This window comes from Phyllobates terribilis, unplaced genomic scaffold (assembly GCF_046119375.1).
Source record: "Phyllobates terribilis strain yellow unplaced genomic scaffold, ASM4611937v1 Scaffold_1__5_contigs__length_1240528914, whole genome shotgun sequence".
Classification (NCBI taxonomy): domain Eukaryota; kingdom Metazoa; phylum Chordata; class Amphibia; order Anura; family Dendrobatidae; genus Phyllobates; species Phyllobates terribilis.
In genome coordinates, this window is record NW_027362761.1 from 1,046,920,623 (window position 1) to 1,046,935,091 (window position 14,469).

General features: G+C 48.3%; 1 protein-coding gene across 2 annotated transcripts in view; it reads left to right on the forward strand.

Moving 5' to 3' along the window:
* The window catches only part of LOC141158329 (plasma kallikrein-like), a 218,292-nt gene that overhangs the window by 105,007 nt on the left and 98,816 nt on the right, over window positions 1-14,469 (forward strand). For both annotated transcript variants that reach the window (XM_073645367.1, XM_073645366.1), the window contains 3 exons: window positions 3,077-3,186; window positions 3,267-3,420; window positions 3,598-3,710. In XM_073645367.1, the coding sequence (XP_073501468.1) occupies window positions 3,077-3,186; window positions 3,267-3,420; window positions 3,598-3,710 (377 nt within the window). The remainder of the gene's footprint in view (window positions 1-3,076; window positions 3,187-3,266; window positions 3,421-3,597; window positions 3,711-14,469) is intronic.

Genomic DNA, 14,469 nt, shown 5'->3' on the forward strand with positions numbered 1-14,469 from the left:
GGCACCACCCATGGTAGGCTTTTCCCAGTGTCACTCCAAGTGATTGACAGGCAGAAACAATACTGGGGACCATAGGCAGAAAAAAAGACTGCTGTTGTGCCCACCCAGCCCCGTCTAACTATACTTTCTTTGAAATGGCAAAGTGTCAAAAAATATATACCTAAACATACCTGGCTTCAATTGTGCAGGCAGGCTTTGATTTGTGCTGCCCATGTTTTAGGCAGCGTGAATCAAGTGATAGGTTCCATTTTAAAGGTCCAAAATGGATCCGTTTAAATGGATCTTTTCTTAAAGAGTTGTCATATCTTGGCAAGTTACTTATGCACAGATTAGGTGACAATTTGCCAATTGCTGAGGGTCTAACTGCTGGAGCCCCCACTGAGAACAATACTTTGAAATTTCCTGTAAGGCTATGTTCGCATGATGCATTTTTAATGTGTTTCTGGGGCATTTTTTCCACCGCGGTAACGCTTTAAAAACGCTTGTTAATAGGTCTGACATGTATAGCAATGGTAATTCGGATGTGCTGTGCACATGATGCGGAAATTTCCGCTCCAGATTTCCATTGCGGTAAAAACCGAAGCAGGACCATTTCTACCGCGATTCCGTGGCAAATTCTTTGTGCATTGGCTTGCATTGAATCACAGCAAACCCGCAGGTAGAATATCTATACCCGCGGAATTGCTGGGTTTCAATGAAAATCAATAGGCGCGAAATTGCGCCGGAATTGCGGGGCGGGTGGTACCCGGGTCGGGAGAGGAGACTGCTACTCTTTTTATCCGACCACCATTCCCGCTGATAAAAGCGGGAGCGATGTGGATGGGAGAAGCAGCAGTCTGCTCTTCTCAGCCCGCGTGCCCGCGGTAGTAAAAAAAAGAAAAAAAAAAGTAAAGAAACAAAAATAAACCTTTATACTCACCTGTCCGGCAGCCCCCGGTGTCCTCCTGGTCCACGGCGATGCTGTCTCCCTGGTGCCCACAATGCAGATTTGAAGCAGAAATTTACTGAGCGTTTTTTCCTCTCCGTGGTAGAAATGCCATGCACGGATTTTACATGCGTTTTTTTAAGTGTTTTTACATGCGTTTATGCATGCATTTTTTCAAGCGATTTTCCAAGCGATTTTGAGCAGCACTCAAATGCATTTGGAAAAGGGCTTGACAATATAAGTTGGTCACACAATATAAATCCATGCAACTGGCATTGATTTATATTGTGTGACCAACTTATGAGGAGAGTTCTGCTTTCAAATGGTGCATCTATATAACGGGTCTGGGAGGTGGAACCTCTGTGCAACTATACAAGGGGGCAGTCCTTGTAAGGAAGCGGGTGGCTCCCAGGGAAGACGGGCAGGTAGTCACGGCAAGTGACAGGGACAGTCTCTGGGTAGAGGGGCAGGTAGTCACGGCAAGTGACAGGGACAGTCTCTGGGTAGAAGGGCAGGTAGTCACGGCAAGTGACAGGGACAGTCTCTGGGTAGAAGGGCAGCGGGCTGGTGGCTGGTGAGCGCTCCCAGGTGAGCGGGCGAGAGTCTCTGGACAGGCAGATGGTCACGACAAGTGACGGCAGAACCTCCAGGTAGACTAGCAGACAGGTAGCGGGTGGACGCTCCCAGGTGAGCGGGCAAGAGTCTCTGGACAGGCAGGTGGTCACGGCAAGTGACGGCAGAGCCTCCAGGTAGGCTAGCAGGCAGGTAGCAGGTGAGCGCTCCCAGGTGAGCAGGCAAGAGTCTCTGGACAGGCAGGTGGTCACGACAAGTGACGGCAGAGCCTCCAGGTAGGCTAGCAGGCAAGTAACAGGTGAGCGCTCCCAGGTGAGCGGGCAGACTGGTCCATAGACAGACTGACAGGTGTCGGAGAGCAGACCGTCGGACCGCAGGCTTGCAAGCTGGTAAGCGGATATCAGGCTGGTATCAAGCAGGAATCTAGCAGATGACTGGCAGGTAACAGGCAGGAATCAGACAGGTGACTGGCAGGTCACTGGCAACGGGACCTGAGTGCTGAAGCAGAGTGAAGGCTTTGCAACAACATTGCTCGGGCACCTCCATTTTGGAGGAGGTGCCTTATATATGGGAGGTCCTCCGGCAATTGGCCGGGGACTTCTTAGGATGGCGCGCGCGGTCCCTTTAAGAGAGGGGGAGCGCGCGCACGCGCGCCCTAAGCACACTGCCGGGGAAGGAGCGCGTGCCGGAAGCAGAGGGGAGAGAAGCGCTGGAGGACGCCGCGCCAGGAGCGGGGAGGTGAGAGGGACGGCGTCTCTGCCTAGTACGGGGCAGAGACGCCGATGCTACAATCTATACTAAAAAAAAGAATTAAAAAGTAAAAAGAAAAAAAAAACCTTGTACTCACCTCTCCGGCGGCCCCCGGTCTCCTCCCGGCAGTGATCCTCTCTCCTCGGAGGCCCGCGGTGTACTGGCAGGACCTGCGGTGACGTCATTTAATCAGTTGATGGTCACTCGACCATCACATGTGTCAGCAGTCAGGTGATGGTCGCGTGACCATCAGCTTATTAAATTACGTCACCTCAGGTCCTGCCAGTACACCACGGGCCGCCGAGGAGAGAGGATCGCCGCTGGGAGGAGACCGAGGGCCGCCGGAGAGGTGAGTATGAATATTTTTTTTTATTTTTAACTTTATAATTCTTTTTTAACTTGCAGGTACGATGGTACCTGGGTCGGATGAGAGTCTCCTCTTCTCCAGGCCCAGGTACCATTCGCGCATTGAACCGCATAAAATCCGCATGTATAGATATATGCGGTTTAATGCAAGTCAATGGTAAATTGGTTGTGCTGCGGATTTTTCCGCAATGATAATCCGCAGCGGAAATTTCCGCAGCATGTGCACAGCACACGCAGATTATCATTGGGAAACATGGCAGACATCTTAACAAGCGTTTTTAATGCGTCTCCGCGGAAACGCATTAAATCCGCATCGTGAGCACTAAGCCTAAGAAGGGAAAGTGACTATGGAGGCAAAACAGCTAAGGTCTGTGGATGGCTGTGAGTGGATTATTTGTCTCTACTACTGCATTCATTTAATGATAAGACCTGTATCAATTCATGTATTCATGTTTGCTTTAGAAATCGCTGTTACTTAAAAACATCCAAAAATTTGCCACCAACTGATGGCCTACCCAAAGACAATGTTTTTTCCGGATTTAGCCTTCTGTCATGTAAAACGCCCTTTTCAGGTAAAAAAAAAGTAAATACAAAACATTACAGAACTATCTTGAAAGACATAAATTAATTATTTTTTGCTTCCCATCTGCAGTATGCCCAATGCTATCCCTGAATGATTCTGTCTTTCTTGGTACCGATCTTCATGCTGAAGAAGTTAACGGTGAGAAGGATTGTCAGCAACTTTGCACAGATAACATCCGATGCCAATTTTTTACCTACAGTCCACATGATTGTAATAGAAACAAGTAAGATTGATCACTTCTTGCTATATATGCTATGGTTCATTGGGTTGTAGAATATAAAGTTCAATCATCAATATAGAAGCTTGATCTTTTTTATAATAGTATAATTGTTTCATATATTTAATAGTAACAGGTATGTTCAACATTTGATTACACATCAATGAACCTTTTTTCCAATAGGTGTAAATGCCACTTGAGGATGTCATCCAATGGCTTGCCGACTGCCATAGAACATGGGAAAGGAGGAAATTCAGGGTTCTCTTTAAGACTGTGTAAAAGCAGAATAGTTGGAGGTAAAGTGAACATATTCCATAAAAAAATATGAATGGAGGAACATTCATATTAAATTATGAGAAAATGATACAGTTTGTGTATATGTTATCTGAAGTATATTTGGTATACTGTATATTATTAGGTTCTGTTTGCATCACGTTTGAGGCTTCAGTCTCAATTATGTCAGGAGTATTTTCTGACATAAAACTTCAAATGATGGCTGTATGCCATGCTACTGCACCGTCCATGATGTGATGTGAATATGAGAATGAGTGTCTGACACAGAATTATGCCTAATGTAAGTTGGAGGAGGTAATGTGATTTGGCTCATTTCATGCAGCAGAAATTCCAGGTACATTCAATCTGCATAGACATACAGTACATTGATCAGCCCCATGATAAAAAAAACACTAGCAGGTAAGAGGGAAATACATTGATTATCTTGTAACAATAACACCACTCCCCCAGAAGTGGGATATGTAAGGCAGAAACTGGATAGTTTGAAAACATGGGGCACATTTTTGCTCTGTCTGTAAAAATATTTAAGACGTCCGTGATTTTTTTGAAGCTGAAGAAACATCTACAGATTATTTTAAATGTAATTAGAATTAGTTTATAGTTAGTGATAGTCGAACCCGAACAGTAAAGTTCGGGGTCCATACCGAACACCGTGTCCATGCACGGACATCAAACACTGACTTCTCCAGGAAGTCCGTGTTACTGTGGGGTTCGGCACTTCAAACATTGGTTGTTTCCAACGCTGCCATCTGTATGACAGCGCGAGAAACACCGCTGGCTCTGATCGGGAGTAAGATAGTTACCACCGGTCAGAGAGCTGCATTCCCCACGCTGTTGATAGCATGTGAGCCAGAAGCTGTGACCGACACCAAAAAGTTACCACCGGTCACGGGCGTCGACTGATGAGAGTACTACTCTCAATTGATTATGGTTGGAAAGGTGAATACAACATTGCTTTTTTATTTTTACTTAAAATAAAGATGTTATTGTTTTTATTTCAATTAAAGGACTTTATTTTGGCTGGGTATTTTTTACAATCTAACTTTAGGGTTAGTAATGGGGGCTTCTTATAGACGCCTACCCATTACTAACCCCTGGGCTTGATGTCTTTGGCCATAAAACAGCTGACAAAATTATTACCCTACTTGCCACTGCACCAGGGCAAGTGGGAAGAGCCAGGCAAAGTGCCAGAATTGGCACATCTAATAGATGCACCTTTTCAGGGGTGGCTGCGGGCTGCTTTTTTAGGCTGGGGAGGGCCAATATTCTTGGCCCCTTCCCAGTCTGAGAATACCAGCCCCCAGCTCTCTGCTTTAGCTTGGCTGGTTGTCAAAAATGCCATTTTTTTTAAAAAATAACTATTTTAATAATTAAAAAATAAGGCATGGGGACCCCTCTATTTTTGATAACCAGCCAATATAAAGCTGACAGCTGAGGTTTGCAGCCCACAGCTGTCATCTTTACATGCCCTGGTTTCAGTTAATGCAGCTAATGTCTACATATCAGAATTATGGGCTGTAGACATGGATCACTGATAATCTTAATGATTTATTATAGTTTTACAATGTGTCTGTAAAAAATATTTTATGTCCGTGATTTTTTTTGATAAGCTGTCCAGAAATAATGGAAAGTTAAGTTGGCAACGCAGGGCAGGAAGCAGGGCTGGGATTCAAATTTTTAACAACAGGCTCCCTGTTTTTGTTAAGAAAACATGCTTATTTTAAAGTCACACCCATTTTGAAACCACATCCATTTTCCTGCACACTTTCCTCAATCACAAAATTCAAGTAACAGGAGCTAAAAGTAAAAGTTCTTTCCCCTTCTTGCTCTGCATGTACCTTCATGTACAGTCTCATTGCCTCCTGTCCAGTGCATGTGTAGCACCCTGAGGATTCGGCTGCTACAGGGGTATTGCACCTCAACCCAGAGGTGTGATATTCCACTCCCGGGTAAGGATGGAGTGTGGATCTGAGCTCGGTAGGCTGCATGCACTACACACATCCCATTTCCGAGGAGCAGACCGACGGTACTCCCACTTAGAAATGTGCAGGTGCGACCGAGTCTGTTCCTGGCTGGAGTGGGAGGGGGGTGGTACATCCCAAGTAGTGTAGGGGCAGATAGGGGGAGCAGCCTGGGTAAAGTTAGGAGCTCATTGGGTGCTGGTCACCTGAGCTCACACATAGAGGGTGTATATAAGGTGGGCACCAACTAAGAACAGGGTCAGATGCAGAGAACAAGTCAGGAGCAGAGGAGAAGGAAAGACCCAGAGTGAGAGAGGAGAGAGAGAGACCCAGAGGCACAGAAGAACAGGACTCTAAGATCCCAAATTAAAACCCCGGGTGAAGAGTCGGCATCAGGGTACCGGAACCCAAGCTGGTGGGGGTAAAAACATTCCCCAGCCAGAGACCGGAGACCGTGGGCAGCGTTTGCCACGGTCACCCACTACATCCACCCCGAAGGCACACCACATGAAGGGTCAGGGAACCCAAGGCCAAGGGTGTCCCAACAGAAGGCCCGAGGGAGCTGGACCTAGGTGGATCACTGGTGGGGACGGCCAGACAACGGGACAGAAGGAGAGCTCAGGGCCACGCTCCGGACTTGTTTGGGGGTTGGCTGGATCCAGGACCTGGTGGACGCAGCACGGCTCGGGTGGTCACTCGGAGCTGGAGTGACCAGTACAACATCTGCAGTAAGTAAACACCCTTAACTGCATAACCCGACTCTGTCTTCACTGCCGTCTGCACTGCACCACCACAACCCCCATCCTCTGCACCTGTCCCCCCTGAGGCTATACCCCTCCCGTTGGGGGTTATCATCACAAGCTGCACCTGCATCATCAGCCTCAGCGGACCCTGCTGCAGCGGCGGCCACAGTGACCGCATCACAACGGGTGGCGTAGTCGACACAAAAGAACTCTTAATAACATCCGTAGGACTGCCACATAACACTGAGCTTGACGCCCTGGGCACGGGGCCGGGTCACAGCCGCTCGGAGACTACAACCCCACATCTGATCCGGTGCCGGGTATTCCCCTCAAAAAGGAATATGTCCCAGGGGGCGCGTCAACTTTGGCGTAGTCGGCAGGATTACGTGCCCGCAACACCCGGGTACTGCGTGCCTGAAGAAAAGTGCAAGTTTACCTCAGAAAGAAGTCTCCCGCCGGTTCCGGAGGGTCCACACCATCGGACCCCATCACAGGTCGTGTCCCGCCGATTGTCCGCCATTTCCAGCTTGTTCCCGCCATCTGCAGAGTTTCCCGCCACTGGGCGACGCTTCCCGCCAAATCCGAAGATTTCCCGCCTTGGAAGAGCAGCGGACGCCATTATGGGCGTGCCAAAGGAGGGCAAGAGGCCGCCTCCCATCGTGGGCCGGGACAGAAAATGGCGCCAAAAGTGGAAACCGCCCCCACCAACAGAGACTGTGATGCTGGAGGTGTCTGTCAGCGTGAAAGAACTACCCCTGGAGCTGACAGTCACCGAGTTGCCCCGGGACCGCCCTCGAAGTGGGAGGAGACGAAAGGAGAGAACAAAGATGGGTGCCGCCTGGAGCAGTCTGGAGCGAGCACACCCGGAGGCAGGAAGCCTGGAGAGGAGCAGCAAAGAAGCTCACCCGGAGATGTCCAGAGAGCAGAGCAGCACCGGCCCGCTGGCCAGGAGCCTGCTGGAAGAAGAGCAGAGCAGCACCGACCCGTTGGTCAGGAGCCTGCTAGACACCACGACCCCGCTAGGCCTAGTGGAGGTCCTTGCACAGCTCCCCCGAGACCGGGAGTGTGCACAAACTGCCCTGGAGGGCCTCGCACGGAGGATGGCCCGGGTACAGCGAGAGATATTGGCGGAATGGAGCCGGGAGATGGCCCAGCAAGCTGAAACCAAGACCCGGAGCACGCCAGCCAGGATGAGGAAACAGACTGCCTCTGAGGATGGCGCGGGAGGACCAAAGGCCGGAGACGGCGCCGAGAAGGGAGCCGAACGCATGGAGGCAGGTAAAGGGGACGTCTACACCCCAAGCCGGGACACCGCTTACCTGCCCCAGCTCCCCGTCGCAGAGCCCGAAAGTCCCCCTGCTGTGCCCGAAAACGCCATGTCACCGACGCAGACTAGGCCCCAACCGGAAGCCGCCGCCGCGACCCCTGTGACGTCACACGCCTCGACCCCGAGCGTGACCAAGCAGGAAGTACCACCAGCCTGGTCGCAAGGCCTAGTACCCCCGGGCGCCGCAATACCAACAGCGCCCCCTACCTCCGCGGAGCCCCCGGCCTGGTCGCAGGGCCAAGTAGCCCAGGGCGCCGCTGTCCTTACGGTGCCCTTCACCTTCCAGATACCCCAGGCCTGGCCGCAGGGCCCGGGCATCCCGGGCGCTAACACCACCGCGCCCATAAGACCTAAAGTGCCGCATCTGGGAGAGGACCTGTACGCCCAGCATACGTGCCCGGATGGGCAGCCATTTATATGGCCACCGGAGTTCCACCATCCCCGACTCCGGAGAGAGAGACCCCTGGATGAACCCCTGATCCCGGCTCCAAAGCCCGTAAAGAGGATCTCGCCCCCGCTAGCGGAAGCGCAGTTCGAGTGGGACCCCACCGGAGAAGATCTCATGGGGTTCACTCAAGAGACTCGGGCAGCTGCAGCGGAGCGTGCTGAGTGCTGCCGCCAACAGCTCGAGGACTTCGAGAGGGAGCGGAGAGAGAGGCGGGTCCGGGAACAGCAAGCTCAAGTAAGGAGCGCGGAGCAGAAGAGCCGGGCCAGGAGAGACCCCCGTGCAGCGCATTGTCCCCGCACCATCGGGACAGTGATTAAGTTCAACATGCAGCATGGGTGGGGCTTCATCAGAGACCACAACACCCCCGGCGACGTCTTTGTCACGCGCAGAGATGTGGAGTCCCATCTGCCGGAGGGGCACAGAGGTCGTGACCTTTATATCGGGGACGAGGTCACCTTTACCCGGCACAAGTGTGCCAAAGGACCTTACGCCCTCCACGTACACCGCCTGACGGAGGAGGAGTTGCGGTGCGAGGAGGAGGAGCAAGAGGACCCGGACGGGTCTGAAGTTACCACCAGCTATAAGCAAAGAGCAGGAGGAAGACGCCGTTGAGTGCGGCAGAGCAGGTGCTGTAAATAAGTTACCCAATCGGGGTATAAAGAAACTGAAACTGTTGCTACATATATATAGTCCCCGTTGGGACCAGCTGAGTGAACTGTTTACCCGTTTACCCCTTAATCCCACAGGCTGAGGACTGTGAGCAGCCATTCCCTTTCCCTCCTTACCTGGCCGAGGACTGAGAGCGGCCAACTTCCCCTGTATATAGTTGCGCGTCCTAAAGCGCCCCCTACCGGTTTTATAGAAAACCTGTTTTTCTAAGAGACTGTCACACTTTTCCCGGACACACGTTGCACAGTGTCCGGAGGAGGAGGAACCAGAAACAAGAGACGACGAGAATGTTATATGAAAAGTTTTATATATATATAATGTTTTATATGTTTTATATGTTTATAAAAATTTGTATGTTTTGGTGATGTTTTATGTCTTACAGCCCGAGGACGTGCTGTGATTTACCAGGGGGGAATGTAGCACCCTGAGGATTCGGCTGCTACAGGGGTATTGCACCTCAACCCAGAGGTGTGATATTCCACTCCCGGGTAAGGATGGAGTGTGGATCTGAGCTCGGTAGGCTGCATGCACTACACACATCCCATTTCCGAGGAGCAGACCGACGGTACTCCCACTTAGAAATGTGCAGGTGTGACCGAGTCTGTTCCTGGCTGGAGTGGGAGGGGGGTGGTACATCCCAAGTAGTGTAGGGGCAGATAGGGGGAGCAGCCTGGGTAAAGTTAGGAGCTCATTGGGTGCTGGTCACCTGAGCTCACACATAGAGGGTGTATATAAGGTGGGCACCAACTAAGAACAGGGTCAGATGCAGAGAACAAGTCAGGAGCAGAGGAGAAGGAAAGACCCAGAGTGAGAGAGGAGAGAGAGAGACCCAGAGGCACAGAAGAACAGGACTCTAAGATCCCAAATTAAAACCCCGGGTGAAGAGTCGGCATCAGGGTACCGGAACCCAAGCTGGTGGGGGTAAAAACATTCCCCAGCCAGAGACCGGAGACCGTGGGCAGCGTTTGCCACGGTCACCCACTACATCCACCCCGAAGGCACACCACATGAAGGGTCAGGGAACCCAAGGCCAAGGGTGTCCCAACAGAAGGCCCGAGGGAGCTGGACCTAGGTGGATCACTGGTGGGGACGGCCAGAGAACGGGACAGAAGGAGAGCTCAGGGCCACGCTCCGGACTTGTTTGGGGGTTGGCTGGATCCAGGACCTGGTGGACGCAGCACGGCTCGGGTGGTCACTCGGAGCTGGAGTGACCAGTACAACATCTGCAGTAAGTAAACACCCTTAACTGCATAACCCGACTCTGTCTTCACTGCCGTCTGCACTGCACCACCACAACCCCCATCCTCTGCACCTGTCCCCCCTGAGGCTATACCCCTCCCGTTGGGGGTTATCATCACAAGCTGCACCTGCATCATCAGCCTCAGCGGACCCTGCTGCAGCGGCGGCCACAGTGACCGCATCACAACGGGTGGCGTAGTCGACACAAAAGAACTCTTAATAACATCCGTAGGACTGCCACATAACACTGAGCTTGACGCCCTGGGCACGGGGCCGGGTCACAGCCGCTCGGAGACTACAACCCCACATCTGATCCGGTGCCGGGTATTCCCCTCAAAAAGGAATATGTCCCAGGGGGCGCGTCACATGTTGTTTCAGTCATTGTCAGTCACTTCTTACTATGGTGAATGGTATTAAAAGATTTTCTACATGTCTTAAAAATTAATACTAAAGGAACCCTGCTCAAATTAGAAAGGACCAGCATCCGTTCATCTGTCATCTCAACTGTTTGCTGCACCTAATCTCTGGCCTCAGGAGTCACAGACCAAATATGTGTGAAATACCACCACACCATGATCAATCCACATATTACCATCACATAGTGACCGAATACTACAATACTGATCATTAATAAAAAAACACAATACTAATAACACTAATATTACCCTCAGTGCCATTTTACACTCTGTGTTAGAAACTGCCCTGGGTTGGAGTAGTGGTATTGCAACCACTAGGGGCAGCACCTGCAGGTAGTGTCTCCAAAGACATACTGATAGGGAATGTAGATTGTGAGCCCCAATGGGGACAGTGCCAATAATGTCAGTAAATTGTCTGAATTGTAAAGCGCTGCGGAATATGTTGGCACTATATAAATAAAACGATTATTATTGTTATTGTAGTCAGGAAAAGCCAGGAATTGGTACACAGGAACAGCAGTATAGTCATGAAGGTTTTAGCAGGTTGCGTAGCCAGGAATCGGTACACAGGAACAGCAGTATAATCTTGTATGAGGCAGCAGGTGAAGGGAGAGCTTGACTAAAGGCTGGGAGTTCAATAATCTTGCAAGGAAGGATGTGCCAGACCAGGCTTAAATAGGGTGTGTAATCAGGAACTTGCAGGATGAAGCCAATCAGGAACTACACAGGATGGAGCCGCTCAGGAACAACACAAATACTACAATCTAGGTTAGCCATGAACTGTCCAGCGAGCTAAACAGCTCAGAAGGAAGAGCTGCTGCCTGGTATCCAAGAACTGCTGGGTTCGAGTCCTGAATCATAGAATCATAGAATGGTAGAGTTGGAAGGGACCTCCTGGGTCATCTGGTCCAACCCCCTGCTCAAAGCAGGATTCACTAAATCATCTCAGACAGATGTCTGTCCAGCCTCTGTTTGAAGACGTCCATTGAAGGGGAACTCACCACCTCTCGTGGCAGCCTGTTCCACTCATTAATCACCCTAACTGTCAAAAAGTTTTTTCTAATATCTAATCTGTGTCTCCTCCCATTTAGTTTCATCCCGTTGCTTCTAGTCTTTCCCTGTGCAAATGAGAATAAAGATGATCCTTCTACAATGTGACAGCCCTTGACATATTTGTAGACAGCTATTAAGTCTCCTCTCAGTCTTCTTTTTTGCAAGCTAAACATTCCCAAATCCTGCAACCGTTCCTCATAGGACATGGTTTGCAGACCAGTCACCATTCTGGTCGCTCTTCTCTGAACTTGTTCCAGTTTGTCTATGTCTTTTTTAAAATGTGGTGCCCAAAACTGTACACAGTATTCCAGATGAGGTCTGACCAAAGAGGAGTAAAGACCGATAATGACTTCACGTGATCTAGACTGTATGCTTCTGTTAATACATCCCAGAATTGTATTTGCCTTTTTTGCTGCTGCATCACACTGTTGACTCATGTTCAGTCTATGATCTATTAGTATACCTAAGTCTTTTTCACATGTACTGTTGCTTAGCTCTATTCCTCCCATTCTGTATATGCTTTTTTCATTTTTATTGCCCAGATGTAGTACTTTGCATTTTTCCCTGTTAAAAACCATTCTGTTGGTTGCTGCCCACTGCTCCAGTTTATTTAGGTCTTTTTGAATCCTCTCTCTCTCTTCTCTAGTATTAGATATCCCTCCTAGCTTTGTGTCATCAGCAAATTTAATCAGTTTACCCTCAATTCCTTCATCTAAATCATTGATGAAGATGTTGAACAATACAGGTCCCAGGACAGAGCCCTGTGGTATCCCACTTGAGACATTCATCCAGCTGGATGTGAAGCCATTTACAACCACCCTTTGAGTCCGATCACTAAGCCAGTTATGAATCCACCTAACAGTTGCCTGGTCCATTGCATACTTGGTCATTTTTTCAATAAGGATGGTGTGAGATACTTTGTCAAATGCTTTGCTGAAGTCAAGATATACTATATCTACAGCATTTCCCTGATCCACCCAGTCAGTGATTCTGTCATAGAAGGAAATTAAGTTAGTCTGACATGACTTGTTAGTTACAAACCCATGCTGACTCTGGTTAATCACTTCATTCTTATCCAGGTACTTACATACATGATGTTTAATAATTTGTTCAAAGATCTTTCCTGGTATAGAAGTCAGACTCACCGGCCTATAGTTCCCTGGGTCCACCTTCTTCCCCTTTTTGAAGATAGGAACAACATTTGCTGTTCTCCAGTCTTCTGGGACTTCTCCTGTTCTCCAAGAATTTTCAAAGATTATGGAGAGTGGTTCTAAAATTTCTTCTATGATCTCCTTCAGTACTCTGGGGTGTAATTCATCTGGACCTGGAGACTTGAACTCATTTATGTTAGCTAAATATTCCCTCACAATCTTTCTGTTTACAGATAACTTGGATTCTTCTATTCCTTTAAAAGGACAGTGAAAATCAGTTGATGTTACATTTTCTTTCTGAGAGAAAACAGATGCAAAATAGGAATTAAAAAGTTCGGCCTTCTCAACATCCTCTCTTACCATTTCTCCATTTTCATCCTGTAAAAATCCTATAGCATCTTTGACTTTTCTTTTACTTTTGACATACCCCCAAAATCCTTTTTTATTGCTTTTGACATCTCTTGCAAGCCTTAATTCATTGTCAGCTTTAGCTAACCTGATACGTGTCCTGCAGGATCTGCAGACTGCATTATAATCTTCTTTAGATATGCCTCCCTCTTTCCATTTAATAAACATTTCTTTCTTTCTTTTTAGCATGTGTTTAAGTTCTGTGTTCATCCATCCTGGTTTCCTTAAATGCTTCCCATTCTTCCTGCTTTTCGGGATTGTTAACGATTGTGCTTTGAGAATCTCATTTTTAAAAATTTCCCATCCTTCCTGGACATTTTTGTCCTTAAGGACATCCAGCCATTGGATCCCTCCTATTCTCTTTCTGAGTCTCTTAAAATCTGCCTTTCTAAAATCTAACCTTGAAGTTTGAGTCTTCACATGTCTTCCTCCTCTAGTTATCCAAAATTCTATAATAGCATGATCGCTGCCTCCTAGGGTCCCAGCCACCTTTACCTCCTCAACCATTTCCTCCCTGTTTATAAGGATTAGATCCAAAGTAGCAGATCCCCTTGTTTTCTCCCCTACCTTTTGGAAGATAAAGTTGTCAGCAAGAGAGGATAAGAATTTGCTTGACCTGTTAGTTTTACTTGAGAGAGATTCCCAACAAATGTCTGGATAGTTGAATTCTCCCATGACCACTACGTCATATTTTTTGGAGAACTTGGTCATTTGATACATAAAGAGTTCATCCATATCTTCAGCTTGCCCAGGTGGCCTGTAGTAAATGCCTACAATGGTGTCCTTTCCGTTGTTCTCTCCTTGTATTCTTACCCAAACAGTTTCCACAGAACTCCCAGTCTCTGAAGCTTCAATCTCTGTGCAGATATACGCTTTTCTAACATACAATGCGACACCTCCTCCTCGTTTATCAATTCTGTTTCTTGCAAATAAGTTGTATCCTTTTAGCCTTTTATTTCAATCATGTGTATGGTCCCACCAAGTTTCAGTGATTCCAATGACATCATATTTCTTTTCCTGCATTAGTAGTTCCAATTCTCCTTGTTTGTTGCCCATGCTTTGTGCATTTGTATAAAAACATTTTAGTTTGTGATTGGTTTCTCTTCCTCCCATATTTTTATTTAGATTTTTTTGTCTTTGTTCTTTCTTTCCACTTCCAGTAGCAGAGATCTCAATAGTATTTGTCAGCTGTATGGCTTTTTCTGGCCTTTTGCTTCCCTTCCCACATTGTTCTAGTTTAAAGCTCTCCTGATGAGTGTAGCAAGGCGACTTCCAAATACATGTTTTCCAGTCTTCGTAAGGTGCACCCCATCTCTAGCAAGTAGTCCATCGTATAGGTAATTCAT